General features: G+C 42.8%; 1 protein-coding gene across 1 annotated transcript; it reads left to right on the top strand.

The window, feature by feature from the left end:
* The first annotated feature begins 678 nt into the window (after positions 1-678).
* On the top strand, positions 679-16,914 carry LOC104516402 (contactin-3-like). The gene is made up of 13 exons (XM_010160711.1): positions 679-719; positions 1,025-1,152; positions 2,560-2,735; positions 6,414-6,531; positions 7,622-7,780; positions 7,872-8,021; positions 8,873-8,943; positions 9,786-10,020; positions 10,176-10,291; positions 10,865-11,051; positions 14,141-14,253; positions 16,095-16,263; positions 16,814-16,914. The coding sequence occupies exons 1-13, from the start codon at positions 679-681 to the stop codon at positions 16,912-16,914; spliced, it is 1,764 nt and encodes a 587-aa protein (XP_010159013.1).
* The last annotated feature ends 4,180 nt before the right edge of the window (positions 16,915-21,094 follow it).

Here is a 21,094-nt window from a genome sequence, read left to right as displayed (position 1 = left end):
CTGGTTTGCCTCAGGTATGTTGAAAAGAGCAGCAGGGGTGTGTATTTAATTAATAAAGAAGCAGGTTAATACTGAAAGACATGCAAGTGAGAAGGCCAAATCCTCATGACTCTGCTGAGAAAAGGCAGAGCATAATGTTAAATTTCATGGCAGTGATTCCTTTTGTGCCTTTGAAATGGATTGATGGGATCTGAGAGAAGAGCTCTGAAGCTCTGTTGACTTAAGCGTGTCAGGAAAATGCTTGCAGTTTTAATTATTCTGGATATTTCTGTGTATGGTTAGTTACAGAGCTGCTCCGGGTTATCTTAGGGAAGGATCGGTAGAAGGCCCTGCATCTAAGGATATGACAGATGGGAAGACTCGAAATAGGGAACGAGGGAGTCATATTAGCCTTACTTTTACATCCCAGTGCTGTTGTCGAGGGCTCCTGTCGACTGTTGGGAAGCTGGCGCTCCTCTGTCTGCGTCAGTACTGCGGGTCTCCTTTTGTCCACTCGTGTGACAAGCTGCTTTCTGCTTTGTCCCACGCTATCTGGCCGTTAGGCATGACTCACTGGTGGAGTCAGTGTGGGCTGGAGGGAATTGTCTTTCCTTCAAGTCCTTCCCCAGTGCATACCTCTGCCATGTCTGCGGGTCAGTCCCACTCAGCATAGGTGATAATTGCACCATCGTAACAACGATGTACAGTTCTTTCCAAGTCAACGTGCAAGACTGCGTGAGGTAAGCAACATGGTGCAGCTGAAAAAGATGGAGTTAACGTGGGATTGCTCACGCTCACACACACATATACATGTGTTAAACATGGGTTCTACGGGTGTCCAAAATGGTGAGTAATATACGGATGGGTTCAAATTGGTTGTGTGTTGTCTGTTCATGGCCACAAAACTTTCAAACCTCAGGTTGGTAATTGATACCGTTGGATATAGCTAAGGTGTATCAGCATATATTAGCATATAGCTAAGTATTACAGCATTTTGTCATCAAGCCAGTGCTGCAACTGTTAAAATCTCTTCCTAATTTTCTAGAATCATGTTATTAAAGGATGGAGGACTGAGGATAGCTAACGTGACCAAAGCTGATGCTGGAAGCTACATGTGCCTGGCCACAAACCAGTTTGGAACAGCCAGTGGCTCCACTAACTTGATAGTTACAGGTAGGTGAGCTGGAACGGGGTCATCTGGGAGGTGATGTAAATTGAGTTGTAAACTCTCTGCAACGGTGTGGAGCCTGAGTTTGCTTACTGAAAAAATACTGAATGTGGTGGAAAGTAAGGAGTGTGAGAAGTTAAATATTTAACAATATATAAAGATAAAAGGGTATTTGTTATACATCTTCTTAGTTGAGAGGGAAGAGACTGAGGGATTTTCTTTGACAAAGATACTTCTCAGATGTGAGGGAGTTCTGAACGCTTTCTTCCGTTCTCTAAATACTAAATAGTGAAATAACGCTTTTAAGTTCAGGATTTTTTTTAATTTGTTGATAAAAAAACATGACAATCAAAAAAATACTTGAGGTAATTTTATGTTTCAGTCCAACATCTGTTTAGCCCTAAGGAACTGTATGCTGTTTGCTTATGGAAAAAGATGTAAACACTCCAGCTGCAGGAGTGTGCCAGGACTCCAAGGGCAGTAAAACATAAAGTGTTTCAAAAGCAAATTGTATACATAATCATTGTTAAAAGGGTTCTTGCCCCTTCCTCTAAGTCATCCATTACTAGCTGCTGTCTGAGATTAAGGGGACAAGTGGTCTGTGAGGTTTAGCTGAGAACTGTCTTTTCTCATCACATTCTTTTTGAAAGATTGGAATATGTAATTTTCCCAACTCAGAATTATCTAATACTCTACTCCATTGCATGTCCTATATAGCTCATAGATCCAAACAGAGTTATTTTGTTCAGTGAATTAACAGCTTCAGTTTTTCAGCCTGTGCTCCAAGATGATTCATGCCCCTTTATATACAAATAATAGAATTATATAAAAAGGATTACTAGAATGAAATTTTATTTTTACAGTATTTACAGTACTTGAATTTTTTTCTCCATTAATGTGTTTCTGGAATAACAAGCAGCTTTTCTTAATGACAGTATTTATGTTCTGTGTCATATATGGACCCAAAATACCCGCTGCATTCTACCCTACTTGGATTACCTCTGGTTTCCAGATTTTTATTAGCTCCTTCTCTCACTCCCACCTCTTATTCTTCCCAGTGGCTGCTACTAAAGCTTCATGCTCCAAAACATGAGTGTTATTGCTGTGAACCTCACACTCTCTTGAATGGTAATTTCATTGCTGTGGGTTGCAGTGCGTTTGGATTTGTAAAGTATATTGGCCTGTACACAGCAGGTGAAAATTTACCTATTCAGTGTTGAGTAGCTCCCACTGGTAAATGTGCGAGGACACGGCGCTCCAACAAGAGGGGTTGGGCAGCAGCATTTATAGTCCAGCTGCATAATCTGAAGTGACTGTCATTAATCAGATTTGAAGAACGTGGTAGAATATGTAGTTGCATGCAAAGCTCAGCAATACAGGAATCCAATAACTGAGATTTCTGCTCGCACCAGAGCCAACCAGAATTACTTTGGCACCTTCCAACATGGATGTCACTGTCGGGGAGAGTGTCGTCCTGCCTTGCCAGGTTCAGCATGACCCTATACTGGACATCAGCTTCACCTGGTACTTCAATGGAATGCTCACCGATTTCAAGAAAGACGCTTCTCATTTTGAGAAGGTTGGCGGGGTAAGTCGCAAACACCTTCTCTTCACTTGCCTTATGCACCTCAGACAGGCTTACTTTTTCTCTTCAGCATGGTAAAATTAGGGTGCTGCTTCTCTTTTGAGTGTGTAGAGTTTTATTCTGTGTTGGAGGCAAATCATTCACTGAGCTAGTTTGCTGACATCGCTCGTTACACAGGCACCTTGTATTTTACACCAGAAGTATTGCAAGTTCCTACCTCTCTCTGCATCTGACCCCTCATGGTTTTCCCAAGATCACCTGAAACATAGGAACGACAGACTGAGGAACTAGATTCAGACTTCATAAGCCTCAATCTAAAGCCAAACAAAGCATCCCATCTTCCCTTATTTTTCCTGCACTTGCATCCCTAGTGTATCCCTCAGCCTCCCTGGGGGAGAAGCCATGTATCTCATTAAGTATTTCCTGTGGAGGATGCAGAGATGCTGCTGGGGGTGTTTGTGTGTGACGTTAATGCTTTTTAGAATTTAGCCTTCTAATCAAAAGCTGAAAAGTAAAGGATTGAGACAGATGAAGGATGTATCAAGAGAAATGAAATCAATTACAGCAAAAGGCCTTATTACAGTGCAAGCCATGGCCCGGTGATAACAAAACAAACAGCTGAGCATCAGCACGAAACTGGCTGTTACAAGCCTCCATAAAGTTTCCTTTCACATATTCTTGCCAGGTCTCCTACTCTAGAGGAATAGTTGTGGGTCAGGCACTACTCCCTGTGAAACTGAAAATTCAGCACCTCACTTTTTTCCTTTTTGCCTGTAAAAACCTCGAATGATTTAGCATTTCATCAGTAGGCACCAAACACCCAGATTGTTCTGCAGTTTGCAACTGATTAAATACAAGTGCATGTGGAGATGATGAGATTTCCTTGTAGGAGCCATGAGATATTCATATATCATGTATATTTTCACAGGAATGTTTTGAGAATTATGAACTGACCATCTGTCATGCTGTAATGGGAATGCTCTGATTTCATAGCCCGTTACCTTCCAGTATTGCTACATGGACTTTATTTATTTAGCAGTATTTCCCCCCAGCTGTACTTGGGTTGTATATACAAATAGTAAGATTAGAAAGAAAAGGTTAAAAACACTCTAAAATCTGAATCTGACAGTTTTACTGGCTCAATTAAAGCTTTATATGCTGATTGGAAAACGCGGTATTTTTTCCTCACTAAAAATTCCAGCTTTTTCCCCAAACAAACACAGGTATAATTCCAAATCAAAGCCTTGTTTAGGTGTCTTTTTTTTTTTTTCTCTTGGGGAATTTGTCAAGAAGTAGTTTTTCACAAAAAATTCTCACTCAGTGCTGAAGAAAAACCCAGGGCGAGTATTGGCTAACTCAGAACTGAATCCAGAATGTTTTAGTTGGAAATCTGTCACAAGGGACAAAATTAGGAGGGAATGTAGAATATAGACATTAAGGGTTTTTTTTTAAACTCTGTGTAAGCGCATTAGTAGACTTCATAGGTTGCCAAGAGATCCATGAGAATGTTATATGGGCTTTGTATCACGTTAAGGTTGGTGGAATAATTTCATCTGGAGTTGCATGAAGGTCGTGGTAAGCAAATAAGCATAAATATGTTCTAAGCCTTCCGGTAGCTGCAGTGTGTATTTGTAAATGAAAGTGTCTGTGTAAAAGTAGCTTTCCTGGTCATAATCATGGCAAAAGGAAGACGCTGTTTCAGTGGATAGATTTCTGTGTAACGATGTCTTGAAGTCCCCGTCACACGTGCCTGAGGTCTCCCACATGCAATAGTTAGTGGGAATGTTATGGGACCACCACCTGGTCTTCCAGATGGTTAGAAAAATATAGGATGTAACACCGTCTTGCTGCTCTTTTTTGTGTTAGACAGATGATTTATACAAAGAGTATGGCAAACCAAGCTGATCCCAAAATTCTGAACAGATTGCCTCTAAACTGTTGTGGGTATCACCTGCTTATGGAGCCCAGCGATGGCCGAGACTTACGCGGTCAGGGGAAGCAGAAGCAATTGCAGCAGCTGTTCATGCCGCATGGACCCCTCTTTATTTGTATTCCGTGTAGCAGGGGAAAAGGAAGGTGACCTTACTGTCACCTGAACTTGTCCACGCTCACAACGATTTCATCTGGCTAGGCAAGACTGTGGGGACCGCTGATGGTCTGCAGAGCTGTGGGAGGTGACGGTGCTTTCTACACTGCAACTTCTGTGTTTTCCCCAGTGCTTTGGGATTCTTCCCCAAAATATCCCCAAGTAACTTAATGCAGCGTTAAATTTTTGATGTTTTTTATTTCAAGTAAATTTACTGGTGACGCTGCCCTTTGTTGAGATGTTTGAAATTTAGTTTGCTGAGGTAAGTTCACACAGAACACGGTTTGCTTGTGAGTAAGCACTGCTGTTGGTCATTCCCTGAATATCCACTTCCAGTCAAGTTGATGGATTTTACATTGCCTTCGACTCAACTTCTAATGCATTGCAGGCAATCAGTGCTGAATTGTCCTGCAAATGCTTACATCTGTGCTTTCACAGAACCAGGCATTGTGTTTATACACACAGGGAAGGGAATCGGGCAGAATTGTTTTCAGCTTGAGTGGAATAAAGAAGTGGGACATTGTAATCCTGAAATAATGTGTGTGTGTGTAACGAAGGAAAATAATCAAATGGTTGGAAGTGTTGTGAATTATTTTCCTAAGACTAAAATAAACTCAAAAATAATTTCTTCCCCTTTCTCCCAAACTACTGTGCACCCAAAAATCAGTCATGTGGCTGAAGTAGCTGGAAATACCCACAAAATAGGGCTCTACACTCAAATGATGAAGTGCTGCTGCTTCAAAAAATTTTTTAAAAATTAACAACTTTTAAAAACTGAAATCTGAGATACTTTTCACCTGGATAATACAATGTGAACTGGGTTGAAGTAGTAATTCAGCTGAACTAAAGAGGAGATTTTTTGAGGTGGCACGGGCTACCAAAGGTTTAGTATCAAGTTCTCTACTCAGTGATGTAGAACTGAAATAGTATACAAGGAGCCTTAACTCAAGCTTTATGTATGTTTCCCCTGAGTCAGGAGATCAGCCACATGCTCTGACATGAGAGAGCAGGGGGAAAAAAATAAAGACCAAAGATTAAATATTCAATGAAGAACAAAGAACAGAACTTAGACTTGTAAAACAGGGGAATTTAGCCGAAAATGTACAACCTCTGAAGGAAAATGTACTCACAGTAACCTGTAGAATGGACCAAATTCAGCTTTGTCATTTACAGATTTGAATTCCTTCAAAATCTGCAATAACTAGACTTACAGTTTCTGTCTAGAAGTCAAATGGCTACAGAAACCACATTTTTCTCTCTTTTTTTAGGACTTTGAGATGAATGATTGGTCACAGGGCACTGACTTTCTTCATTGTTCCTGACAGCAGTCAGGAGGTACATTCCCAGTACAACCTAACCATGTTGTAGCTTACTTCTCCTGTAAAAGAGGGATGCTACCTCAAGATTATTTAGGAAAAGGCTTCCAGGCAATTGCCGTGGAGCCGCTGATGGGTACTCTCCTGCAGGCTGTCACTGCCGTTTGTGAACAACTTGATCGTCAGCATTTTTGCTTGATTTCTTTTCCATTCAAAAAAAAACCCCCTGAAATTACAAGGTAGGACACTTATGTTAACAGGAACTTTGTGTTTCAACAGAGTGCCTCAGGAGATCTAATGATTAGAAACATCCAGCTGAAACATACTGGAAAATACGTTTGCATGGTGAAGACGGAAGTGGATAGCGTAGCCTCTGCGGCCGACCTGATCGTACGAGGTAAATGCCAGCGTCGGTTCCCACGAAGCACGTTTTCCAACTTCTGTGTATTGTCAGTGACGGGAACAGACTGCAAAACCCAGTTCAGCTGTGACTTGGATTGTGTGCATTCTGCCCTGAAGTTAGGGAGCATATTAGCGTTTTTTTAACAAAGCCTGATTTTTCCCACAGAAGTTAAGAGCTGCAGTATGTATTAAATTTGGACTTTGCATCTTTTCTCACTGACAGTCCTTCAAGCCACTAATGGGAGGCAGTGAGAGTTACTTCAACCCCCTTTGCTGGTGCAGATGAGGCAAAACCCAGCATTTTTCATAGAATCACAGAATGGTTTGGGTTGGAAAGGACTTTAAAGATCATCTAGTTCCAACCCCCCTGCCATGGGCAGGGACACCTTCCACTAGACCAGGTTGCTCCAAGCCTCATCCAGCCTGGCCTTGGACACTTCCAGGGTTGGGGCATCCACAGCTTCTCTGGGCAACCTGTTACAGTGCCTCACCACCCTCTCCATGGAGAATTTCTTCCTGATATCTAATCTAAAGCTCCCTGATTTCAATTTGTACCCATTACCCCTTGTCCTATCACTACAGGCTCTTGTAAAAAGTCCTCTCCCAGCATTTTTGCCAGGATGCCCAGAATCGGGGTTTTCCGGAAGGCAGCAGCAGCTTGCCCGACTGAATTGCTGCTCACGGTGCTGATCAGCTGTTGTGCTGGCAAATTGCTGCAGTGCATCGTACAGTAAAACAGCTGTAGAGAGCAAATGGGCACATGACAGAGATGTATTGGTAGATTAAGAGTGGACATCGAGGACTAAAGTAAAAGATGTTGAAAAGACAGAGGGATTGTGCTGAACAAAGGTTCTTGAAAAGCACCAAAACCCTCTCATCTGTGCTGCAGTTCCGAGTATTTCGGAATTGGACTATCAGGGTCAAGTTTAGTGAATGTAAAGCAATAATTACAAGTGTTCTTACTCCAAGCTGACTTCTTTTCTTCCTCCCACCGTGCTGATAAAATGGGAATCCGCACTGCTGTGTCACTGTTTTCCAGGCTACTGGCTTTCCGAAATGCTGTCTGTTTTTCAATCTAATTCCAGGCTCACCTGGGCCCCCTGAACACGTGAAGGTGGATGAAATAACTGATACCACGGCTCAGATCTCCTGGCAAGAAGGCACAGATAACCATAGCCCAGTAACCACCTACACCATACAAGCACGGACACCTTTCTCCGTTGGCTGGCAGCGAGTTACAACAGGTGAAACACAGCTCTTGTTACAGCTTCTGTTGAAATGTTCTTGACCAGGAACACTGTGTTCTTAGTTTTTCTTTCTTTCTGTTTTTAATAGTTCCAGATGTGATTGATGGAAAAACATTCACAACCACAGTAGTGGATTTAAATCCTTGGGTTGAATATGAGTTTCGTGTAGTTGCCAGTAACAAAATCGGAGGCGGAGAACCGAGTTTGCCCTCAGAAAAAGTAAGAACTGAAGAGGCAGGTTAGTGGGTTCTTCTATTTGTTTTTAATTCAAGAATCTTGAATATTAGCAAAAAAAGGAGAGTTTCTAATTCTTGGGTCTTTGCCCTCAGAAAAAGTAAGAACTGAAGAGGCAGGTTAGTGGGTTCTTCTATTTGTTTTTAATTCAAGAATCTTGAATATTAACAAAAAAAGAGTTTCTAATCCTTGGGTCTTTGCAACAAGCTTGGAATTGCCATGGAATGTAAAAGGCTGTAACTAGTCTGTTCATGATTTCTTCCGTTCAGCCCTGGGACAGTCTGTGTTGTGTTACTGAACACCACAGAAGCATAACGTCTAAATACGTTTATCCTCTATTTAGCATCCCAAAGTCTGTCAGTTCAGGCGGTGCTGCAGAGTCTGAAGGTATTAACGGATGGAAAGAGGTTAATTTTGACAGCGTTCTTTCATTCCTAGTGTTTGATCAGTGTACTCCTTCCATGTAACGAGCATGTGGCTTAGAAGAGCACATCAATTAAAACCCCAGGAGTTTACTTGGAGTAAAGCCATTGCCCAATACATCTGCATAAATTAACCCTGTTAATAAAGCAGAGCATGCCTCCGGTTCTCAGGCGTCCATAAGCATTAGCAGACAGGGTTCAGTCTGTGAGCTGGGGAGGTTCTTCAGGTGCCTGAACAGCAGCAGCCTGCCCCAGGGATGGCCAGCAGCGCGATGCAGGCAGGGCGGGGGCTTTCCAGGACTGCCCACCCAACCCTGGCCTGCAAAAGCAGTAGGAGTACAAGCGGGTTAGCTTCAGGGCGCGAGGTTAACTTTGTATTTTGTCGTCTCTTGTATCTACACTGTGCAGACAGCTTTACGTTTCCTTTCCACAGTTCCTGAAATTCCCCCATCTGAAGTCAGTGGGGGAGGAGGCAGCAGGTCTGAGCTGGTCATAACATGGGATGTAAGTTTCCTGGCAAGCAATTTTCTTCAGAGAATTACTGTTTTCATTCAAACTCTTCTTAAAAGATGAATTTCCCTGGCTGCAGCAGCTTCTCATCTAGGATGTCTGTATGCTGGGTAACATGCTGTAATGTGAGCTGTGCACATCTGCCTTCCCTCTTCTGCTTTCATGTGTGTTAGACGGCAGTCAGGAGGAAATTCAGTTCGTTTGTCTGAGATTGCTTCTGGTCTCAAACAAATTTTTGGAAAGAGGAAGGGCTGTTGCTCAAAGGTTGAACCGAGGAATTATGCTTTTCAGTGCTGCTTTGCAGTTGTTGCTTTCTTACCGCGCTTTCTGGACGCTGGTATGTCCATGAAAGAGACATGTTACACAGTCTCTTTTTAAAGCGTTAAAAAATGTTAACTGCCATTAGGAACACACACTGCTGTGTGGTTACCTAATCATAATCGCAGCAGAGGAAGGTGGTACAACAAAGGTAGTATTGCATTCTATAGCAATTGGCTAAGCAATTATTAATTTTTTATGAATTACAGATTGTGGTCAAAAATTGGGGAAAAGAAGAAATTTATTTATTGCAGAGTGTCTTAAACCAGTATACTGACTGGAAAACAAGGAATATACCTAAAAGTGTTCATCGTCTCAAAGTGCAAATCTTAACACAGGTTCAGAGGAACACGTTTTGCTCTGCTGTACCAGAGCTCATTAGTTGGTGGAATGATCCCAAATGCAGTACCAGAACCTGGTTCCAGTCACGTACGATTGTCTGTACTTTCCCCCCACGAAGTATCTCCAGTGTTGTATGTAACATCCCCGACTTCTGTTGCCTCTTGCTTTTCTCACAGCCCATCCCTGAAGAATTACAGAATGGAGAAGGATTTGGCTATGTTGTTGCCTTCCGCCCCTTTGGCACGACCACATGGATACAGACTGTGGTCACCTCTCCTGACACGCCCCGATACGTCTTTAGGAACGAAAGCATCTTGCCCTTTTCGCCGTATGAAGTCAAAGTTGGTGTCTATAACAACAAAGGAGAAGGGCCATTCAGTTCAGTCACCACCGTTTTTTCAGCTGAAGAAGGTACGTGGTGGTTGAGTTACCTCCAGCTGTTTAACCCCAGATGCTCGTCAGAGGATGTAGCAATGGTTAACAGAAATGAGATGCTCTGAATACAGGCCTGTTTGTTTCCAGTCACCGATGCTGCTGACCTCTCCTGTATTGATTTCCGAACACAGAACCCAGCGTAGCGCCCTCCGGCGTGTCTGCCACCAGTCTGTCGTCCTCCGTCATCGAGGTCTCCTGGACGGCCATTCCCTGGAAGATGAGCAGCGGCAGGTTGCTGGGCTACGAGGTGAGCTTGGACGGGTGGCGCGCCAGCGGGGTCATGCAGGCTGCAGGGCAGCAGCACACCTTTCCCGAAGAGTGCTGCCTAGCTTGCTTTTTCCTGCCCCCTACACCCCGGAGAAGGATACTGTCCTCTAAGTATCTGTGAAAACAACACGGCATGAAACTGTTTTGCTTCCTGTACTAACAACAGTCATGCGTGTCTCTAACAGGATTGTCAAACTGGTGTTTTTTCAGAATTACATTTAATTCAAAAAAACCTGGTTTTTTTAAGAGGCAGTTTTCAGAGTTTAACTTGTCTACTTTTTAGATGAAGTAATGATTTTCCTCTTGTTATTTCTTAATTCAAGCAAGATCTAATATTTCAGTTTCCTTTTTCCTAGTGTCACACTAAAAAGAGCAGCAAGCATGAAAAGCAGTTGGATGAGATTTTTTTTTTTTTTAACCTAGTAAACATTTTTGAGTCTTCAGTGTATTTGTACCTTTTCCAGCTGAGAAAAGTAGTGCACTTAAGGCAGTGCTGTGGGTGAACAGTCCATCCCATGCAAGATTTTAAACCGTTTTGGTTTATATCCACTAGGTTAGGTACTGGAATAACGGTGGGAAAGAAGAATCTTCGAACAGGGTAAAAGCTGCAGGGAATGAGACATCGATAAGGATAACAGGTTTGAAGAGCAACCTGGCATACTACACAGCTGTCCGTGCGTACAACAGCGCTGGAGCAGGGCCCTTCAGTGCCACAGTCAATGCTACCACCAAAAAGACACGTGAGTATCTCGAATTCGGACCAAGGGGAGGCGTAATGGTGTGTTAGCACTTGCAGGGAAATAAAAAATAGGTGCGTTACTGGGACTCACAATATGCATAAATGACCAAAATTTTCGTACGGACTACAGGAGTTACACAATTAAATGGAGCATAGGTCTCCCATTTTCTGCCCTCTGCTACTTTAGCAGGATGAGTAAGTAAAACTCAACCATGCCAGCGGAGCTGAAGTAAGATACGTAATTTCTGCTGCATAGGACTTTTCTTCTTCTAGTAACTGAAAGAAATTTAAAATAAAAGATTCTGTTATTTGGAAGGAAAAAAAACACAGAGACTTGTTGAATTTTTCAGGGTTTTGTACCATATTTATGAGTTCTCTAGGGCATGGCTTTTGAAATGCAATGATCCTCATACAGTTCATGCAAAACAATCCTTCATGTCCATTGTTTCCCCTGGAACAAATTACACAAAAGGCCACTTTGCTATTAAAAGGAGAAATTAAGCCGGAGAACAGATTGTCAAAGGCTGCACTAATTTTTCTACAAATGGAAATATTTTTAGTATGCTCGTGCATTGTAACACAACTCAGGTTGTAATACATCAGTCTTGAAGTATTTCTGTCAGACTCACAAGAGTGTACAGTTAAATCTGTCTGAAAGGTCAAATTCCCTGGAATAGTCATTAATTAACATCCTTCTACCAAAAGTAGTCGCATCACCAGCATTATGAAATGAGCTAGTTGATCAGAAATTATTATATGCAGAAACAGGGGTCACATTGTGTCACTGAGGACTAAACCAACTCAGATCACCTTATATTTGCTAGAGTTTAAATATATGATACACAGAGTTACCATGAATTGGCTGATTTGGAAGGACTTGCTTGCCTGTACCTGACATGTGATGTGCCAGCCTGGTCAGCTTAGGGATTTTTCGGTCCTTTTTTCAGTGACAGTTTGCCTCTGGGATGTGTGAACGAGAACAGGACAAGTCCCTGATCCCAACAGGATCTGGATATCAGGCCTTTAGTCGGTATCCCTGCTGTTTGGAATAATTAAAAAGACAGTTTGTTGCCCTGTATCCATGTGTCTTGCTCGTGAATAGAGCAAAAACACTACAGTACAGTGTGATGCCAATCTGAAGGATTTTGCTGAGTGCTGGTTGAATCAGCTGAGGGCAATAACTCTGTATTGCTGCAGTAGAAACTGATTCTTCATTCAAATATGTGATTTTTGATCAATGCCAGTTTCTATCTTAGCGTGAATATTTGTGATTGATGTGGTTTTTACTGTGAAGGATTTCTGTGCTCACTGCATTTACGTTCACCCACGTGACCTACAAGTTACTTTTTTAGGAACTATGAGCCACATCAAGAAACAGAAATGCTTAAATTCCATTGGCAGTTCATTTCAAGATTGAAAATTCAGTGTTTGACCCATTAGAGTATCTGTGCTTTTATAGTTGAAAGAAATATTCATGTTCCTTGCCCAAAATAACTGTAGTTTTGTTTTATGAAATACTGCTATATTGAAGGAACTAGGGAAGACTTGCCTGAGTTTATACGGCAAGATGTTACAGTTATTTCATATTTACAAGGTTTTAAAATAAAACAAAATGTTCTATCCATCGGCTCTAATTTGGAGAACATACAAATGTATATGACCAAGCATCTGAGGAGGCTCAGAACCCCGTGTAGCGTAGCACTGGAAGTGTGACTAAGGTGCCGTGGTGGTTCAGGGTCTGAACGCTGAAGATTGTGGAGATTCTGGTATCTGAAGCGAATTGGAGCCTTCTGAATCACTTCCGTAAGTCAGGTGGTACATAGAGGCTTTACAGGTGCTTTGCTCTTCATCTTTTCAGATGTCATATTAATATTTTGGTGTGAATTTAAAAGAATGACTCATTTCTTTTGAAATTCACCGTTAATATCTCAGTGTGAAAAGTATGCATATGTGCTGTAATACTTAATTCTCAGGAGTAAAACAATCCCCTCGTACATTTCCAACAAGTAGCTATTAGCACATCAGGTTAAATCCTATTTTGGGTACAGAACAAGGCAAATACTGAAAACCCAAACCCACCTGTGAGTTGTTGTTTGACTCCAGAATAACTCTTTAAATCTCGCTCTTAAAGTAACAGAGAAATATAAGAAGTATAACTAGGTGGCTTTTAATCTGACTGACTGCTTATGGAAAGAAGGTAAAGAGTTTAGAAGACGGAAAGAAAGGGAAGACCAACCCCTCAACGCATGTACAGGAGGGTTCAATACTGGACCCTTCCGCATCAAGCGCAGGGCTGTCCACCTAAGCAGCAGTTGCCTCCACTAGGTGACAGCAACAGTAAATTGTTTTCCTGAACACATTCAGAGAAGATTTTAATCATTGATTGTGGCACTGCATGACCCGTTTTCTGGGAAACCAACTGGAGGCATCGGGAGAGGTTTGTACTTACCTTCGCCTTCCCTGAGACACGTCAAAGCGTACAGCCAGAAGCGTAGTGTTCCTTCTGAAAATAACAGTCTGAGATTGTTAATGAACAGAAAACCTCAACAGACTGACTTGGCCAAAAGTGCAGATACAGAAGTGGTACAGATCACATCCCAAAATCATGCCTTGAGTTAAAAGAACAAAGTCTATCAAACGCTGTTCACGTTACAAACACGTTAAAGTAAGCTGTCATGGCACGTAGATTTGAATCTCACCAAGGCTGAATTTGTCTAACAGATAATCTGTTGTGAAGAACTTGAGTATTCTTGGCAATATACTAAAACTAGAAATTGTCTGTTCCCACCACTGGTTTCATGAGCGTTTGTTCTAATTGGTCACCCATGCCCCAAGCCATGCTTTTGTCTGGCTGTATTTAGTGAAAGACCATCAGCAGATTGTGCAACTTCAGAAATAGCATTTCTGTGTCATTCTGATTTTCCAGTTTAGTCTCTGAACCATGAAGTGTACAAACGACAAGGCTGCATTCGAGTTGCTTTTGCATCAACATGTAAATGACAGTCAATTACCTGAACTGCTATTTCCTACTGTAGAACAAGTCACTAATGCCAGTTAAATGAAAGCTGTGCTTTTCTTATGTATTTGAAGCTCCCAGTCAACCGCCGGGAAACGTAGTGTGGAATGTCACTGACTCCAGAGTAATCCTCAGCTGGGAGGAAGTGAGAGCTATGGAGAACGAGTCTGAGGTGATCGGGTATAAGGTAAGTGAAAACAGACCAGAACAACATCTGAAAGCGATACACAGGTTTGCTTTTTTCTGTAGATTTGCAAGGCAGTAAGTTCAGAGGATGCACCATACCACCTCTAAACCATTTCAGTAGTGTCCCCTTTTTTATAGATTTTAAATCATGTTCTAATGATGGATCATCAGCCACGGCCCTTTTACCTTTTACCATTAATGGGACACTAAATGCCTTCTCCTCCTCGTGCAAAAAAAGCCAGGAGCTGCAGGCATTGCTGCCACCTCTTGGGATCCTACTTACCCAGATGTGCAACACTCGGGTGTTATAACAGATAAAACTTACTATAAATGTATAGCACTCACCATTTTGAAAGAAACCAAATAATCCAAGATTCAGCTGATGAATTTGGTTCCCATTGCTGGCCAGGTATGTTTAATTAGTACCACATACATCAAACTGAAATTCTGAAACCCTTTCCTTCTTACCTGCTGTGGGACGTGCCGATTGTCCTGATAGGAATTACGTGGCTACGTCTGCTGTAAAACTCACCAGTGCACGAATGTGCAAGTATTTAAATATGCCATCATCTTAAGTGTGTGTAAGAGAACAGCTGAGGATGGTCTTGAGGAGCTGCGTGCAGCTGGATCCCGCACGACAGGTTTACGCTGCAGGTCTGGCCGTGCGGTGTTCTGAGTGGTGTTGGCACGAAACGCGTGTTTATGGTTCAGATATGCCACCCAGTTTCACAGACGGTAGCTGACCTGAAAACAGAGCACGTAGAGTTCCAAGCTGCACCCTCTGTCTCCCACAGCAATTTCAGGTTCCCCTGTGGCTTGCAAACATTGCTAAGTACACAAGGGTAAGCTGAATTTTGATAGAGCTGGTTAAGTTTACTGAAGTAAAGCACTGAGGTTTTTATCCCAGAAGGCATGGGCAGTATGGGTAACAAAAGTTGGTTTGCCAGGAAGAGAAGAGCTGACAAATGACATCATCAGAAACGCCAAAGCAGCCGCAGTGCGGTCACTGTGGGATTGAGCCATACGCCTGCCTCCCTCCGAGTGCACGGCATGAGGGAGCGTGTCTCCAGGGCAGCGGCGTGTGTACAATTCCAGCAGCTTTGCCTTTTCTTTCCCTTTCATCATCACAGCCGTTATTCTAGGAGAGTTGGGGCTGCTGGTTTTTGCAGTGGGAAACCCCAGGCTTACCTTGGTTTGTGAAACTGGCAGGTGAATGTCCTGGATCCACGTGTTTTTTAAACAATGCCAGGATATACCTCTGTGTGCTGAGCCCCGCCGCTGGCACTGGGCACCCTTTGGGCTCATCAAGCCTTCAGGATGCAAGGGAGGCCGATGGTGCTCCTACATCCCTCCTGATGATGCTGAGCAGCGGGATGTGACGTGCAGACGTAGCTCCCACTCCCTGTAACACGGACACCAAACGTTAAGTTAAGTTTCGTGACAGAACGAGCACTCAGCACTCACAGGACATCTCCCAGCCCGGTCTGTAACGCCGGTCAGTTCTCTCTTCCCAAACTGGGTGTTGGGAAGCTGATCTAGATAATGGCAGATTCCAGATGGGGGGGGTAATATATAGAACACGATACTCAACGGAATATATTACTCATTTGTTATCATTATACATTGTGCCATTTTAGGTTAAAGCTGGAATAAGGGAGCTTGATTGAGGTTACCTTCTTTCTTTAAATGTAATTCTGCCCTGTCATATTAACCAAAAATCAGATCTTTTCTCTCCTGATATTTTTAAAGACCGAAACCTTGTTTCCAAGACACAGAAATGAGGATTGCTGTGCGTTCCTCCTGGAAGAAACGACCCACTACAGCTGTTTGCTTGCGTTGCAGGTTTTGTACAGGACCAGCGGTCAGAGCAGGATGAACGTGCTGAGCACGGAGAAGACGACAGCGGAACTTGTGCTCCAGTTCAACGACGATTACGTTATAGAAGTTAAAGCAACGAGTGACGGCGGAGATGGCACGAGCAGTGATCAGATCCTGATTCCCAGACTAGCCAGTAGGTTGAATCATTATCACTTGGTCACATGCTTCCGTAGGGTCCCCAGCCAGTATCGGAGCCTCCTTTATACCAGCCACTCTACAGAGACATCTGTGCCTTCCTGTAGTGCATCATTACCGAATTGGCAGTTGTCACAGCTTGTCCTTGCAGGAATTGAGTCCTTACAGAGCGGGGAAAAAAGAATTAATTCTTGTATGTTGTATGGCAATAAGGTACTAAAAAGAAAAGCAATTAACAGTCTTCATGCCCTTATGCATGACAAGCTTCATTCTATCAGATCAGTAAATTACTGTGTAAGTTGGTATTAAGAATGTTAGGCTTTTTTAAAATTATCACTACCTTGAAAGTAGAGCCCATTCATGAAGTGTCAGCATTTTTCAATACATTTCTCTATTTTAAAAATACTTAGTGTATTTTTGCAAATTCTCATGGCTTGTCAGAAATACAAATTTACCACAGTTGTTCCTTAGCATCTGGGAGGAGTAATAATTTGACAGAGCAGATGCTCAGGCTTTCATTTAATCCTGACCTTTTTCATTTGTCACAGGTATGGATGCAAGAGGTTCTGGTTCATCCATCTTGAGTATCTTCAGTGTATCCAGCTTCTTCCTGACAATATTTTCCTTGACTCTTAACTCAGTGTTGTGATGATACATCTTCATTTGCTGGGGAAAAAAAAAAAAAATCTGTTACTTCAGAAAAGTGCTTTTTTAAAAAAAACAACTGCAGTGGTTAATGCATGTTTTTCTTCTATCCTGACGTGTTTTTAAATTCTTTATATTTCACTGTAGGTTGAAGTAAAAATATCATGTAAAGTTTAGCATATCCTTTAAAAAGGAATCTAAAATGCCTTAATACTTGAACCAAAGGAGTTTACATATTACATGCTTCAGACAGAGTGTAAAAGAGAGAGCGCAATGGCGCCACGGTCGGAGTTGCCAGGCGGATCTTGGCGCAGTGAGAAACACCGGCGTTGCAGTGACACGGAACTGTGTGGGGTACGTGCTGCCTTGTTACGATGACGTCGTTCTGCGTGCAAAAGACGAAATCAGAGACCTGGAGTTTCTGTCCGTTGGTAACACATTGACCAGGCAGCTGTTCTGAAGACAGTGTCATAAGCCAGAACGTTTGGATCAGTTTTCTTACTGCCCTGTGTATAAATTACTCCAAATCTAGCAGGAAATCAAAGCTGGGAGCAGAGACAAGTCTCAGCACGGACGTTTGTTTTGCACAGCCCATGCTGGGGTGTCCACGAGGCAGGGCTTCCACTGCTGCTCGTGAGAAACGGTTTCACAGCCGTGTCCCAAGGAAGGCTCTCTGTTTTATTGCAGCGTACGTTTATGTACCTTTTTAAGCACCTAACCTTCCTCTCCATCAACAGACCCCTAAGTTAATAACTTTATATCCCCACCTTGTATTTCTTAACCAGGTTCTTCATTCATAACTTAGTTCTCCCACCTCCAGGGTCATTTTTATCGCCCTTCTCTGAACTCCTGTCAGTGTGTTTCACTAACAAAAGTGCCCACTTGTAAGCATTATTGAAATGCAGTTGCACCACGGCCTTATGAAAAGGGACTTCTACCACCTCCCTACCATGTGATGTGGTGCTTCCAAATATGCAGCCCCAAATTATCCTGCTCTTTTGTCTACCAGACTGCACTGTAAACTCATCCTTAATTCAGTGTTACGTTCATAGCTCTCCTTCCTGCTGCTCTTTAACGCATTCAAAACGATTTCACCTGGTCTGGCACTCTGATGCACCACATCACTGTCACGATTCTGCTAAGTTTATGGCAATACTGTAGGTTATAAGAAAAATTCACACAAAGACACTTCAGGCTTGCTATTACAGAGAAATCTGCTTTCTTTCTTAGCAATATATCAAAGATGCATTAAACCTGGTGCATGTGACTTCTACAGTTGTGAGTTTAGTCAAATCAGCCTTTTAGACACCTTTTAAAGAGCTGCCCACACACACAGTAGAGCCAAGTGTTCATGTCACATCAAGCATATCCTTTTAAAGGTTTCTTTTTTAAAATCTCACAGTATTATTACAACACACAGAAATAAAAAGGGAGAAAACCAGCACTGTAGGAAAAAAGACCTTGATATGCATTCAAATAGCAAATTAACCTTATTAGTATCACATCCAGATAAAAATCCATGTAACTGTTGAAGTAGGCAAGATCTGTATATACTGTACATACATAGTTATAAATGGCTAGTTGCTTTTCAATGTGGCTAACCAGTGATGTTTTCAGACACTTGCAAAGTGGGGGTCGGGTGGGAGATGGAAAACAGGTGTTACTAGTGAGTGTATAGTTATGTTTCATGCAGCAAAGGGTGAATCTTCCTGTTCTTGTTTCACACAGTTCTAGTCCATGTTCCTGTATTGCCATTTTCACGCAATTACATTGTATTATTTAATTTCTAGTTATATATCTCCATGAGATATGTACCGAGTACCTTGTTTCATATTGAAAAGTTTGAAATTTATCCTTAAACTTCCAGTTGTGTGTGTATCCTATGGCTATCTGTATGCATTTTTTTCTATTACTCTAATAAAATATTTATTATATTGAGGGATACTGGAATATATAATATTGCTCGTCCATATTTGCACACACAGGGATTTACTGCATCTAAAAATCCTTGTCTGTGTTTTTCATAGTATTTCTGGCAGGATAGGAGTGGTCTCCGTCACAGAACCTTAGCTGCCCGCAGGACTGAAGTCATAGCTCAGCCCTACGTCTGCAGCAGGGAGGAGGGGGTAAGGACAGCCACACGTCTCTGGAGGTGGCGGAGATGTGCCACGCACGGGGCAGGGATGATCTGAGGTTCTGCTAAAGGTTCTGAGCATTACCTGTGCCCGCGGGTTGGCAGGATGATGGCCAAAAACCCTCTCCCTGGCGTGGTTTCCCGTCTGTCCACTTAGGCTGCTTCCTCTCCTCTGGGGGGAAAAAGATAATTATATTGACCAAGAGTTTGTGCTTTATACTATTTTACTTAATATAATATTTTACTTAATGTAATGTATTAAAGATAAGTACTGTAATCTTTATAATGATGTATTTACTGTAGCACTATTCAGCATTGACATGGCCTGTTCCCCCCTGCAGATGCCTGTTCTTTACACGCTGCAGCTTCCCCTAAAGCCAGAGATTTCCTCACACTAATATCACTGGGATCACAGGCCAAACAGATCTATGGATTTTAAGTTTTTAAAGCATGGCTTCTGCCTACATCAACCGGGAGCTGATCCAGCTGCTGCAGTAAGGGTTAATAGCAATCCCGACGTGTTTACAAGCACATACACGAGGCCAGGCTGAAGTAACTGTGTAAACTGAGTTGGTTTACTCAGGGTGGTTGTGGGTGGACACCTGCCTCCCTCCGTCTTTCCCCCCAGATCAGCCTTCCCTTAAACCAAGCTGCTCTTCCTCATCTCACACTAACTCAGTTCACGTTAATTTGCAGTAAGGCAACTGCCTTGATTCTCCAGGGAGAGCTGGAAGAAAGCTGTTCCTGGGAAGGTTAGGGGAGGAAAAGGTGAGGAGTCACTAACAGCTTTCGCTGGGAGCCAGTACCTACCAGAGGCGATGGGAGTGCTGTGGTTTGGGATCTGGATGTCTGGAGGGTGGGGGCTGTTCCTTGGGTTATTTTAGACCTGGGTTTAAAGTCTCTCACCCTGCACCACCATTTCCCCCAGATTGGTTTTCTAAAGGGTTTCTTGTGCCACCCGTTTGTACAAGGGGACTTGGTGACTTCTGAAGTCCCGTACTTCTGAAGTATGAATTTCTCGGAGAATTGGTACAAGAATTTAAAAACCAACATTCTTCTTTGGACAGCTTACTCTCTTGGATACGTTGCCAACATGCGGGCTGAATACAAAATGAGTTAAAAACTAATAGCACTTTAGCTGTAAGAAATACTGGAGATCTCCATTTTCTACTTAATTTGCCTTTCACTGGAGGAATGCAGACGTGGGCAGTGCCTGTCGGGTTATATATGTTACATCTTAATAACAGGCAATAAAGCAAGCTGTCCTGCATGAGGGAGTGCATTAATCTGACAGCTTTCTGTCCGAAATAAATAACCACGGAATATTGTGGAAATAAAACGAGTTTGTAAACAGGCCCTCGCTTCCTTAGGGAAAACCACCTCCTGGATTGTTTTATGCTAATGCTTTGAACTCCTGAAAAGCAATAAAAAAAGGCTATGTTTAGCAGAGACATAACTGAATGTATGTTATTGTTGTTTTATCAAGCCTGCTTGATAAAGAGAGGCACTACTTTTCTTCAGATGTGGTGCAGACATAGTGCAAGCTGCAACACGATGGGGAGGAGATTGTGCACCACTTAACTGTATCTCCAGCTATCAGTCTTACCCTCTTAGAAACGAGCTTTTCTGTGAAGACTTTGCACAGTTCATCGTTGCCTCCCTGGCGTGCGTGCGGCTTGGGTCTCTCTGGGAAGCGGGATATGCAGCCTGTGAAGAAGGGAGAGACATTTGTCTTTTTCCGAGCTTAAGACCTGTTTCAGCAGCCTCAGCAAGCAGAGAGCAGAGGCTGCCCGAGCAGAGCGGCTATTAACGTCTCACCCTCGGCTTGGAAGTTGTTCCCAAGGTCAGCTGAGGATGTGGACATCTCGTTGGCGTCAGCAGGTCACTACAACAGCATCAGAACCCGCAGGATGAGATGCAGATGAGTGCCTTGGCAGCCCTCCCAAAGACCAGCACAGCCTCCCACACAGCTCCTGGCAGAGGGCATCCTCCCCAGGGCACAGCTTGGGTGCTCCCGGGAGCCACACAGCCGCTGCCCTGGCTCTCGGCA

This window comes from Eurypyga helias, unplaced genomic scaffold (genome assembly GCF_000690775.1).
Source record: "Eurypyga helias isolate BGI_N326 unplaced genomic scaffold, ASM69077v1 scaffold16621, whole genome shotgun sequence".
Classification (NCBI taxonomy): domain Eukaryota; kingdom Metazoa; phylum Chordata; class Aves; order Eurypygiformes; family Eurypygidae; genus Eurypyga; species Eurypyga helias.
Note: the sequence above shows the minus strand (reverse complement) of the source record. Positions and strands in the feature narration are given on the sequence as shown.

Coding starts and splice junctions, on each gene's coding strand:
- LOC104516402 (XM_010160711.1), top strand. CDS start 679: ATGTACAGTTCTTTCCAAGTCAACGTGCAAGACTGCGTGAG. Junction 7,781..7,871: donor CTGGCAGCGAGTTACAACAG/GTGAAACACAGC, acceptor TGTTTTTAATAG/TTCCAGATGTGATTGATGGA. Junction 8,022..8,872: donor AGTAAGAACTGAAGAGGCAG/GTTAGTGGGTTC, acceptor TCCTTTCCACAG/TTCCTGAAATTCCCCCATCT.